The sequence below is a fragment of the Chrysemys picta genome, chromosome 2 (genome assembly GCF_011386835.1).
Source record: "Chrysemys picta bellii isolate R12L10 chromosome 2, ASM1138683v2, whole genome shotgun sequence".
Taxonomy (NCBI): Eukaryota; Metazoa; Chordata; order Testudines; family Emydidae; genus Chrysemys; species Chrysemys picta.
Genome location: NC_088792.1, coordinates 54,023,569 through 54,036,685, shown reverse-complemented (window position 1 = coordinate 54,036,685; position 13,117 = coordinate 54,023,569). Strand labels below are relative to the sequence as shown.

The 13,117-nt window shown below is 40.4% G+C and overlaps 1 protein-coding gene across 1 annotated transcript in view; it reads left to right on the top strand.

The window, feature by feature from the left end:
- The window catches only part of THSD7A (thrombospondin type 1 domain containing 7A), a 539,203-nt gene that overhangs the window by 381,814 nt on the left and 144,272 nt on the right, over positions 1 to 13,117 (top strand). Inside the window, exons 7-8 of the mRNA XM_042856716.2 lie at positions 128 to 283; positions 4,826 to 5,038. Of these exons, the coding sequence (XP_042712650.2) occupies positions 128 to 283; positions 4,826 to 5,038 (369 nt within the window). The remainder of the gene's footprint in view (positions 1 to 127; positions 284 to 4,825; positions 5,039 to 13,117) is intronic.

Genomic DNA, 13,117 nt, shown 5'->3' with positions numbered 1-13,117 from the left:
AGTTTTATACTTACTTCATCAGATTAAAATGATGAGACAGAAGATTTTCTGACTGAAGAGTAGTGGTGTCAACTTGCAGCAAAGCATTATGCAAGTATTAAAAATATGTTGTCTTTATTGTATACAGCTTCCAAGCCTGTGGATCGGAAACTGTGCACAGGACCTGTACCTAGCACCACCCAATTGTGCCATATCCCTTGTCCAATAGAATGTGAAGTGTCAGCTTGGTCCGCTTGGGGACCATGCACCTATGAAAGCTGTGAAGACCAGCAAGCCAAAAAGGGTATGTACACATTTTAAATTCCTCCTTTTCAAAAAACATTTTTATTTTACTTAGTTTTTACACAGTACTTGAAAAAAATATTTTCAAGACTCTAGGGACCTTTGACAATACTGACATCTTCATACTTATATCAGCAAGAGAGCCCGCAACAGCCTCCAAAAATCAGAAAATAACCAGCCAAAATACCCACCCATAAGTACCGCCTCTCAGTGTTCTCCTTCCTTCCCAAAAGCCTTGGGAAAGAGATGGGCTTTCTAGTGAGTTCTGTAGGTCAATTTTGGGCTATTTTAGGACAATTACAAAGTTGAGTGCCTCCTTTTAAATTGAGGGGGATCCAGCATGAATCTCTCTCCAGATCACAGCTGTGGCTGTGTCACATAAAGAGAAAACAGCAGTCTCTGAAGTAGGAACTTCTCAAGCCATTCAGGGATTTACAAGTCAAGATCACCTTAAAAATTGACCAGTAGACCATTAGGCAACCACTGCAAATCTTAGAGCAGGAGCTTCATTTGCAGAGTACCCTCGAGACCCTGCTTAACTGGCAGGCTGATGCATTCTGTGCCAGTTTCAGTTTCCAAGGGTATTTAAAGGGTAGCCCCATGCAGTGCATACTGCAGTAATCCGCTCTCCAGGTGTCAAAGGCATGAATCACAATAGTCACGCTGAATCAGCGTGACCGGCGGACCATCCGCAAGCGCGCCGCCGAAAGCCGCGTGACTGCCATGCTTGGGGCGGCAAAAAACATAGAGCCGTCCCTGCCTGCACAGATGCTCTTGGTGGGAAGATAAGACCATTTGGTGATCTGATTTCCCACAGCTTCTCCATTGGCGATTGGAGTTGGTTGAGTTTATTGGTAGAGATTACTGTTGTGTAGAAAAAACCTGAAATGACTGTCTCTGTTGTAGTGAGGGGATGGTGATTTGTGCTTTTTGGAAAATATCAGCCCAAAGCCAGCTTCTCTGGTATTCTGGAATTCTGCTTCTTGTTTTTATCTTATTTGATGTGATTTAACTTTTCTGCTGCAATTTAGGGATGGATAGAGAAAGGCAATTTGTCCTTTTAGTCTGCTTGTTTTATTTTCAAAATCTTTGCCATACATTTTATAGGGGGGAGGGATAGCTCAGTGGTTTGAGCATTGACCTGCTAAACCCAGGGTTGTGAGTTCAATCCTTGAGGGGGCCATTTAGAGAACTGGGGTAAAAATCTGTCTGGGGATTGGGCCTGCTTTGAGCAGGGGGTTGGACTAGATGACCTCTTGATATTCTATGATTTTCAAATGTGGATGTAGATTGCAGTATTTCTGCCCAGTTTCTCCTGGTGTGGATAATGCTGAAGTGGGGAAAACTGATAAAAATCTGATCTTTGATGTTTCTATGGTAGGGTAAGGTTTAAAGTCAAATCTGAAAAAAAAAAAGTTCTACATGAGTCATTTTATGCTTCTCCCATCTAGCTATAGTCTCATGAGATAAACTGCCCATTTCTAGACCTGTAATTTGCTACCCCATGCAATTTGTTTTAGTGCCTTGAATTGATCTGTAATAGCTGAAAAGACTCGGAGACGTGTTACAGTTCCTTCTATAGTAAACAGCTATACACATGGAGGTATCTCTCATATGTTCATATTTGCCCATCTTGTTTTCCTATATGATAGTTTATTTTGTTCAAGCATAAGCAGCAATGTGCTGTTTAGTGTTTTCATTTCCTATATCAATATTTATAATCAACTTTGTCTTACTCTTTTTTCCTCTAGTTAACCCCTATGTGACTCCAACTTTCCTGCTGTTAGTTTCAGAAGCAGAGCTGCACTTAAAGGTCATGATAAGGGAACTCAAGCATTGCAAATTTAAAATAACCTGGATCTTCCCCTTAATCACACCCATTTCTAGTACTATTCAGTGGTCAGATGCAGGACTGCATGCAAATTCACCCATGAATGTGACAGGGATTTCTTCTTTCCTTCCCTCTGACATACATTCACTAGGTAGCAGGAATGGATATCTCGCTGGAATAAGCAAAGGCACCTTGACAGTGAGATGAGAGGAATCCAGGCATTACATTGTGAACATGTAAATCCTAGGTTCCCCTTCACCAGTTCTCTTGTACTTATTGCTTTCCATAGGTGCTTCTTTAGGAAACACTTAGATGCATAGTATCAGGGGGTAGCCGTGTTAGTCTGTATCCACAAAAGCAACAAGGAGTCCAGTGGCACCTTAAGGACTAACAGATTTATTTGGACGTAAGCTTTCGTGGGTAAAAAACCTCACGTGCATCTGAAGAAGTGGGTTTTTACCCAGGAAAGCTTATGCCCAAATAAATCTGTTAGTCCTTAAAGTGATACCGGACTCCTTGTTGTTTTTACTTAGATACATATGCTGCTTGGATTGAAATATTTGTGCATTATAGTGTTATGAATTCATGAGTAGAAAGCAAACAATGCTTTTTTCTCACCCCTTTGTCACTGTGTCACTCCTATTCCCATATTTCCCCCTCTTTTTTCCTCTTCACCCCTCATTCCCTCTCTTATCTATTCATATCTCCCCCTCTTTCTATTTTACAGTTTGCATACCCTTTTTTCTTCTCCTGTGTCTAATCATATATGTGCCTCTGTCAGACTTTTCCTTTCCCCTTCTCCTCCTATCTCCGCTTCTTGCTTTTCCCTCCCATATTGTCTCATCTTCCCTTCCTGTCTCATCTCATCTCTATCCTTTCCCCTCTCTGCTTCATTTTCTTCCTACCCCACTGTTCCTTCTTTGCTTTTTCCTCCTCTCTCAGTTCTCTGTCAGAGAGTCTTCCTCCTCAGGCATCTCTTGCTATTTTTACTGGACATCCTGCTAACTCAAAGCCGATTCAGTCCTTCAGAGAGGCCACATCTCCTTATCAGTGTGGTGCACTGTCAGAAGTAGGAACAGGCTCCTCAATACATATTTCGGTCATGGGCTTTCAGTAGTTAGAGAATCACTGGTTGCATTGTCAGTTGCCTCCAGTAGCTGCATTTGTAGAAAACTCCTCTGAACTTTTTTGTCAAACCAGAGGGCCTCTGTTGCAGAATCTCTAAGCCTCTTTTGGACACAAATCATGCACAACTGCAGAAGCAATCTTAGAAAATATAAAGATGAACTGAAATACATTGTTTTAAAATTAATTAATAAACAATCATGATAAATTAAAAAAAACCTCTTTGTTGAACCCAAATTATCTGTGTGGAATTAACATTTACAAATAAACATATTTTAAAACAGTCTCCTTCTTGATTTACATGTTGTGGAGAGGGAGGGAGTTATACATAGTATTTTTTTTTATAAAGATCATATGCCCTGTGTGGTGTTATCCTGCCTGAAGGACAAACCAAAGTAGGCTGTAATGGAGAAACCAACAAGAAAAGAAACAAGAAAGTTACGGTGCTATGATATAGTATACCAAGAATCCTTAATAAATTAATGGGAAAACCATTAATTGGGGGAATGGCTGGATGAAGCCAGTCTGGGAGTGGGTCTGGGGGGACAAAAACCCAGGATAAAAGGGAATAGTAGAAGCTTAATGAAGTTGGCCTAAAGAAGAACTGGGGCAGCGGGTTGTCAGTAGACTGAGACTGACACCCAGATTGACTGAGACACATGGAGACAGAGAGACCATGCTATGAGGAGCACACTCTTGCTCCCAACTGGAGATGGGGGTTAGTTGGGCTGAGGGGAACTTACAAATGCTTGCAAGGAAAGATGTAAGATGTAGGTAAAGGGAAATGTGCATATAGGACTGTTGGTTGTTGTAACCCTTTGTTATGCATGGTTGGTACCTTCGTGTGATACAATAAATGCTTTGTTTTGAAGAAGCTGTTTTGAGTCACTAATCAATCACTCAAGTATCAGGGGTAGCCATGTTTGCATCTACAAAAACAACAAGGAGTCCGGTGGCACCTTAAAGACTAACAGATTTATTTGGGCATAAGCTTTCATGGGTAAAAAACTCCATGCATCCGAAGAAGTAGATTTTTACCCACGAAAGCTTATGCCCAAATAAATCTGTTAGTCTTTAAGGTGCCACCGGACTCCTTGTTGTTTTTGTAATCAACCACTGTTGCGGGCTCCTGGAGGCTTGCAGGTGCCAAACTCATTTGAGCCTGCTAAATTAATACAGGCTGGGGGGGAAAGTGGGGGGGGGGAAGGGGGTTACCCAAGAGACCCAACCTAAGAAAAAGTGGTTGGACCACATGGTTCCAGTCAGAGTGAGGTGCTGGAAGCCAGACCTGATACCTAAGGGATGCACTCCAAAGGGACAAAAAGGGGTCAAAAGCACAGCTAGTCCTGTAACCATGACACATTCCAAGCCCTTATTTCAGTGAACTGTTTCCTACAGTTGGTGACATCTACTATTTCAGCAATATAAAGAACGCAGCTGCCTTTATTGCTTTAAATATGTTGTTGACTGTTATAGAAGAAACACAGAACCCTTCACTCAGCTTTTGGCAGATACAAATGCTTTCATTTTACCTTTTATATTTAATTACTATATTTTTTTATCTTTTTGGTTTTACTCTCACTTCAGGTTTTAAGTTAAGGAAGCGGTCCATCACAAATGAACCTACAGGAGGCACTGGAGGGACAGGAAATTGCCCTCATTTGCTTGAAGCTATCCCGTGTGAGGAGCCCTCTTGCTATGACTGGCAAATAGTGAGACTAGAAGAGTGCATACCTGACAATGAGAAGCAGTGTGGGCCTGGCTCTCAAGTTCCAGAGGTGGTCTGTATCAACAGTGATGGTAAGATGTTTGCTCAATAAATGTATGGTTTAAGTCACTCACTTGTTCTGAGGAGACCGATTCAGAGTGAAAATGTAACATTGCTTATTTCTCTCTCAGGTTAGTCGATCTTTGAGACAAAGCCTTTTGATTAGAATTGATTGCTCTTTACACAGGCCACATATGTTGTGGCCACCAACTGATGTAGCACTGGGCTCTTCTTTCCATAGATTTTTTTCAGATGAAGCTTCTTGAGTGGCCTCCTGAGAAAAGGAAGCCAAAAATAAACAGTAAATAAAAAATGAACAGGAAGACAGGGAGTTATTGCCTGTTGGGTCAAATTCTTCCCATTGTAACTTCATTGAATTCCCTTATGTAATTCCACTGATAAATTTGTCCCACTGTGTCCAAATGCAAATAAATATTAAGGGTGAGTAAAGTAAAGTGCATTGCCACTGGAAATATCTGGGAGCTAGATAATCTCTTTATATTAAAAAACAAAGTATGATGTGTGCTATGAAGTTGGTTTGACAGCCTGTGACATGCATCAGCCTGCCTCACTTCGCTTGCCCTTCTAGCTATAATAAATTACAGCAGGCAAGAAGAATACCACTATTATTCAATTATCTTTTATGAAAGAAAGAAAAAAATTACTTTGCATAGCATTAAGTCTTAACAACTCACTTTGAAAGCTACACACTTAAAAAATATTTTAATCTACAAAAGGCTCTCGTAAGAATGTTGGGATAGTGTTCGTTATCTGTTGGTAATGTTGTAGTCTACTCAGAGCTGCATATACATTAAAAATAATTGTATTGGCTACAGTAGAGCAGAGACCTGTAAGTACCATATATATGATTAACCAAGAGGTCACCTGTTAGCAGCTGCACCAAATGTTGTTTTGTAATTATACTGGGCATAGGGAATTAGAGTTGATTACTTGTACAGACGCTGTATCTAGGTTTGAGCATTGGTCCTAGATTTTGTTTCATAATTGAGTTTGGGGCTCAACTGGGAAAACTAAGAATTAAAGTGTAACTTTTATTTTTGTGTACATAACAAAGAGAATTGTGTGTTTAGTCCCTAACAGTTTTTATGTCCCAGAATGAGATTAATGATATAGAATGACACGAAAACATGATTTACAGCTTATCCTCCTTGCACAGCAACATTCCTTCATCCAAGATATTCCCTTTCTGCCTTTACTTGACAATAATAGTAGAACTGTTTCAGATTTTTTGTATGAAAAGATTTCTGGTGAAATTTTGTCAGAAATTAACATTTTTGCTTATCAATTCTGATGTTGACGTTTTCTATTTAAAAAAAAATTCAGTAGAATATGCACACAAAAAAAAGCGGGGGGGGGGGCTGGTTTTCATTTTACTGGATTTTAGGTTGGTTTGTTTGTTTTTCTTTGTGGTAGAGTTTGTTTGCTACTCTGTAACTTTTGATCAGTTTAGTATGTGATTAAACAGTGTAACTTTTCCTGTCCCCTAACTGGATTATTGTAACTATAATATATCTGGGAGCAAGTAGTTGAGTCACTTAACCTTAACCTTTTACAGAGAGGGCAGTTCTGCTCTGTTTGACCCTATTCCAAGGGCCACTGAAGTCAATGGGTGTCCTCCTACTGGCTTGAATGAGCTTTGGATCAGGTCCTTTGTGAGGGACTTAGAACAGAATTTAAGTTGGGAGGGTTGGGGTTATTTGTGTTCAGATATTAACCCTGTTATTTTTCTCTGAACCTTTCTAAATTGTTGCTGATCATCTTAGTTTGTTGCTAAATAGTGTACACCTATAGTTTGCTGATGTAAGTGCATTTGTCTTACCAGTGAGTAGTCTGACTTCTCTGTTGGTCTTTGTGGTAGAGGCTGGACAGTGGGCACAGACGCTGCTTCTGGGTGAGGGGAGTGGTGATTACTCATTGCTGTAGTTGTGTGTGTCCCAAAGAGAGAGAGAGAAATTGTATATTTCATGAGGTGAAGAGGAAGCACTGGGAGAAGAAGCTTTTTGGGTGCTTCTTGGCTGTCACAGGATAATGTCTGCCAGCTGTGCGATACAGCTTTGTGAAAGCATGTTATCACTAAATGATAATGTAATTGGCCATGGATCAGGCCCAGCAAATGTGTGTATGTTTTGAGGCCTAATGTAGGCTTTACAATAAGCGCAACAAAATGGATGCTAGTGTGCATTTCAACCACATTCAGGTTTGCGAGAGTACAGATGGTATGTGTCCAGCTGACAATGCTTCTACAGATGAGCAGCGGTGACTGCATCTTCCTGTAGCTGTGCGTGTTCAACAGAAACAGTCAGACGCACAAAGTCAAACACATTCCATGTCAGAAGAGGAGAAGGAATTTGTATGAGGGATACTTGACTGTAGCAGGTCAATACCGGCCAGCTGCTGGAAATGGTCTAAGATGGCATGATGTCACTAAATAAATGTAAATGTAGTGTTATAACAACAGCCTATAGTCATTCAAACTCTTTTTTCAATTTTTTAAAAAAACCTATAAATAAGACACAGTATGGAAGAGAGATTCTTAAATCATCTAGTTACTTCATTTTACTACATTATTCACCATCTCCACTTCCCAGAAGTTTCCTCCTCAAAAGAGGAAGAAAAGGAGATGGTGCAGGAGCAGATCTCCTTCTCCCTACTGTCCTCATGATCAATAAGACCTGCCTCCTGTGTGAGGCTCAGTGACAGTGCTGATGCTGTAGAAGAGAATCCTGGAGAATCCAGAGGAGAAAGGGTAGCCCTACATCTTGCTATCCATTGGAAGGATGCCTGCTCCCAGATTCTTCTCCTACTTGGCCACCACTCTGTTTTTCTCTGTCACTGCCTTCTCCCTCTCCTTCAGGGCCGCCTTCAGCTGCTCAGTGGCCATCCTCTCCTCCTGAAAAGCCACCTCACCTTCTCTGAGGTGAGCTCCTCCATGGTGCAGCTTACAGGTGTGCTTGAGGAACCAGGAGGCGGATGCAGTAGCTCCTGCTCCTCTTGTTTATCAGGAGGGACCTGAGCCAGAGCTGGGGAACTTTAAACTTGGCACTGTTACTGAGGATGATTCCACAGGAGCCATGTCCCTGCATCACCACCTGCAGAGGTGGCAGGTAACAATATAAGGCTTCCCTGGAACTTTGCATACTGTTTACAAATTAATTCCTCCAGCTCTGCTCCTCCTGCACTTCTGTTATTGCTGCTCCTTCTCCTTTGGCACTGGCAGCTCTCTCTGGTTCTCCTGCTCTACAAACCCCTTCTTCTATAGATCCAAGTAGTGCTTTCACGTTCAATCGCCTTCTCCACTAGTAATATTTGGTTTTAACAAATGTTTCCACCCTTTTTCCTTCTTCCTCTTTCTGTCTCTCACCCTGTCTAACCAGTCCACCAAGCAGACAAAATGATGAGAACCCTTATTTTCTTAACATTTTGTTTCTGAAAATGAAAACTTTTTCTTCAAAGTCAAAAAGTTTATTTTTCAAAAAAATTATTTTAAAAAAAGGATTAAAATAGTCTACTTAAAATTTGGAAAATATTAGAAATATGACTTGTTGTCCATCTGAAATGAGCCCCAGAAAGCTCATGGATATTTCCAGCAGCTCTAATTAACACCCACAGTGGCATCCAAGTTTACACACATTTTACACTGTATGCAATATTTAGCACCAGAAAAGATGGCAATCAGGAGTCACAACCTAGAGCAAAGCCTCACATTTCCACAGTGAGAATTTTTCTCCTCAAGTGCAGCTGCTGGTAAGAAAGCATAGGGCCAGCCAGGAAATTGCAGTTGTGCCACCAATAGTGTAGGGATCCAAGCCATCGTTTGCACTGCATGTCTTTAAGACCAGCCCTGATGAAAAGCTTACCATAAGAACAACCATACTGGGTCAGAGTAATGGTCCATCTAGCCCAGTACCCTGTCTTCTGACAGGGGCTAATGCCAGGTGCTTCAGAGGGAATTAACAGAACAGGTAATCATAAAGTAGTCCATCACTATTGCCCTTTCCCAGCTTTTGGCAAACAGAGGCTAGGGACACCATCCCTGCCCATCCTGGCTAATAGCCATTGATGGACCTATCCTGTATGAATTTATCTAGTTCTTTTTTGAACCCTGTTAGTGTCTTGGCTTTCACAACATCCTGTGGCAAGGAGTTCCACAGGTTGACTGTGCATTATGTGAAGAAATACTTTTGTTTGATTTAAACCTGCTGCCTATTAATTTAATTTGGTAACCGCTAGTTCATATGTTATGAGAAGGAGTAAATAAAACTTCTTTATTTACTTTTTCCACATCAATCATGATTTTGTAGACCTCTATCATATCCCCCCCCTTAGTCATCTCTTTTCCAAGCTGAAAAGTCCAAGTCTTATTAATCTCGCCTCATACAGAAGCTGTTCCATACACCTAACCATTTTGTTCCCAATTTTTGTACCTTTTCCAATTACAGTATATCTTTTTTGAGATGGGGCAACCACATCTGCACAGAATATTCAAGATGTAGGCATACCATGGATTTATATAGAGGCAATATGTTATTTTCTGTCTTATTATCTATCTCTTTCCTAATGTTTCCCAACATTTTGTTAGCTTTTTGACTGCCGCTGCACATTGAATGAATGTTTTCAGAGAACTATCCATAATGACTCCAAGAACTCTTTCTTGAGTGGTAACAGCTAATTTAGATCCCATCATTTTATATGTATAGTTGGGATTATGTTTTCCAATGTGCATTTCTTTGCATTTATCAACACTGAATTTCATCTGCCATTTTGTTGCCCAGTCACCCAGTTTTGTGAGATCCCTTTGTAACTCTTCGCAGTCTGCTTTGGACTTAACTATCTTGAGCAGTTTTGTATCATCTGCAAATTTTGCCACCTCACTGTTTACCTCTTTTTCCATATCATTTAAGAATATGTTGGATAGGACTGGTCACAGTACAGACCCCTGGGGACACCACTATTTACCTCTCTCCATTCTGAAAACTGACCATTTATTCCTACCATATGTTTTCTATGTTTTAACCAGTTACTGATTCATGCGAACCTTCCCTCTTATCCCACGACAGCTTACTTAAGAGACGTTGGTGATGGATCTTGGCAAAGGCTTTCTGAAAACCTAAGTGCACTATATCCATTGGCTCACCCTTGTCCACCTGCTTGTTGACACCTTCAAAGAATTCTAGTAGATTAGTGAGGCATGATTTTCCTTTGCAAAAATCATGTTGACTCTTCCTCCAACAAATCGTGTTCATCTATGTGTCTGATAATTTTATTCTTTACTATAGTTTTAACCAATTTGCCTGGTATGGATGTTAGGCTTACTGGCCTATAATTGCTGGATGGCCTCTGGAGCCTTTTTTTTAAATTGGCGTCACATTAGCTATCCTCCAGTCATCTGGTACAGAAGCTGATTTAAAGGATAGGTTACATGACACAGTGAGTAGTTTTGCAATTTCACATTTGAGTTCCTTCAGAACTCTTGGGTGAATACCATCTGATCCTGGTGACTTATTACTGTTTAATTTATCAATTTGTTCCCAAACCCTCTCTGCTGACATCTCAATCTGGGACAATTCCTCAGATTTGTCACCTAAAAAGAATGGCTCAGGTTTGGGAATCTCCCTCACATTCTCAGCCATGAAGGCTGATGCAAAAACTTCATTTAGTTTCTCTGCAACGGCCTTATCGTCCTTAGGTGCTCCTTTAGCATCCCAGTCAACCTGTGGCCCCACTGGTTGTTTAGCGGGCTTGCTGCTTCTGATGTACTTAAAAAAATGTTTGCTGTTACTTTCTGAGTCTTTGGTTAGCTGTTCTTTAAATTCTATTTTGGCCTTCCTAATTATATTTTTATGCTTCACCTGCCAGAGTTTATGCTCCTTTCTATTTTCCTCACTAGGATTTCACTTCCACTTTTTAAAGGATGCCTTTTTATCTCTAACTGCTTCTTTTACTTTATTGTTTAGGCACGGTGGCACTTTTTTTTGGTTCTCTTACTATGTTTTTTTAATTTGTGGTGTACATTTAAATTGAGCCTCTATTATAATGTCTTTAAAAAGTTTCCATGAAGCTTGCAGAGATTTCATTTTGGGCACTGTACTTTTTAATTTCTGTTTAGCTAACGTCCTCATTTGTGTGTACTTCCTGTTTCAGAAATTAAATGCTACCATGGTGGGCTACTTGGGAGTTTTCCCCAGTTATTGTACCCAGCACTGACTTTCTTCTGCGTAGGTAACAGCTGTTTGGAACTATCTCCTTGCCGTGGTTTTCTGATTCCTCTTATATGTTGCTCTCCTGGTAAGGGTTAATTGTAATGTCCATGCTGATGCCTAGTGTACTTAATTGAAATTTTATGAATATTTCTCCTCAGACTTCAGTAGTAGCCATTCTCATGCTTTACATGTTTAATGATGTTTATCCACCAAGATACACTGCATGACTTTGGTCCTGGGAATTAGTTAAATTTTGTACATATTTTTTTAAATTGTGTGACTACAGTAAAGCAGCATGTTGTAATGACCCAGACCAAGGCTGTCAAGTATCATGCATCTGCTGTGATACTCACACAAGTGGATCTGTAATGCATCCTGCTGAAATGTTGTGCATTCAGGTGGGTTGCAGAAATTGCTTGCAGCTGCTCCTCCTGGCCACCACTGGCTACTGTGGTGCCTTCTATGCAAGCAGCCTCTCGACCTCCCTTTCTGGTAGAAGGGTAGTGGAAGAACAGTGGCGGCAACAGCAACAAGTGGAGGCTATAACAGAAGGTGAGAGGCCCACTGCTAGACCTAGCCTCTCCCAGGTATCCCCATCCTACCACCCCAAGCAGCCTGCAGATACCTCCTTCCCCGCACCCCCCCCCAGCACCTCCACTTACCCAGAGACTTCCACACAGCTCCCACCCATCACCTAACTACCCCCGCCCCCCAGATAGGCCCTGTGGATGCCTCTAGACCCAGCTCCATGTCCTACACAACTTCTCACACTGCTTGGGGAAGTGTGCATTGACGATATCAGTGGAAGTTCATGGTTGTTTGTGAATTAGCTACCTAGCTCTTAGGTAGCCTAAAAAGTGCACACTGAGTTTTAGAAAACTTTGCAGCTACGAATGACACAATGGAGAAGAAACAACATTTGGAAAAATATTAAATCAATATCAACGTTTTCAGCCTGGAACCAAAACTAAACAAAACCTTTTGCTTAAAAATTCTTTCTCTTCTTTAATGATTTCCATGCAGCATTCTCTGTCTAAAGCTGAATGTGACAAACTCAAATTAAACAGCCAAAGCTTAAATCAACCTCTGCAACAGAGGAATTGGTCAAAGGGACTTAAGTACTTTAAAATGTAAATGTATTTCTCCTTAGGCTTCTGCATTACACAGTGAAAGAAGCTGATATTTTAGATTTAAGAATGTGTGTTGCATGGTAAAATCATTGTTTTATCATAAGCCATACCATAAAACAGATCAGTATCTTCTCTTTTTGTTTTTCTTGCATCATTAAATGTGTATGAAATACAATTAGTTGGGAATATCATGTTTCAACTTGAGGGCTCTTATTTTACTATTAGAAGCAAATAGCAGTGTTTGTGGGGGTGTTTCATATAATTAGGATGAGTTTATTCCATTTGTTGCAAAGATAGGCGTCATTACAGCCTTTGAGACAATACAAGACAATAGATTATCATTGGGTGTTACTGCTGGAGGCCTGTGATTGTCATGCTCTTTCCACAGTGGATTGCAGTAATCAAAATTTTCATTCAGGCTGAAAAAATCTGACAATCAGTACTCCAGGTTGTCATTGTGTGGATTATAATGAACTTTGATGTACTGTATTATAAAAATGGAACTTCAGCCCTTTTCTGTCACAAGGAACCCTTTCAAAATATTTATCTTGGCTTCTCAGACTTTATATCAATGCTACTTATAAAGGAGTTGCTTCAGGAAAACTGTTTTCTCATGCAAGAGCAGCAAAATTAGATCAAGACTGATCAAAATTTTTATCTCATATGGATTATTTTGCTAGATGTCTGTGGTGATGGGTGAAGAATTTTCTGTGCTGGAGATTAACCTTTGTGAATAGCAAAGTTACTTAAATGTTAAACT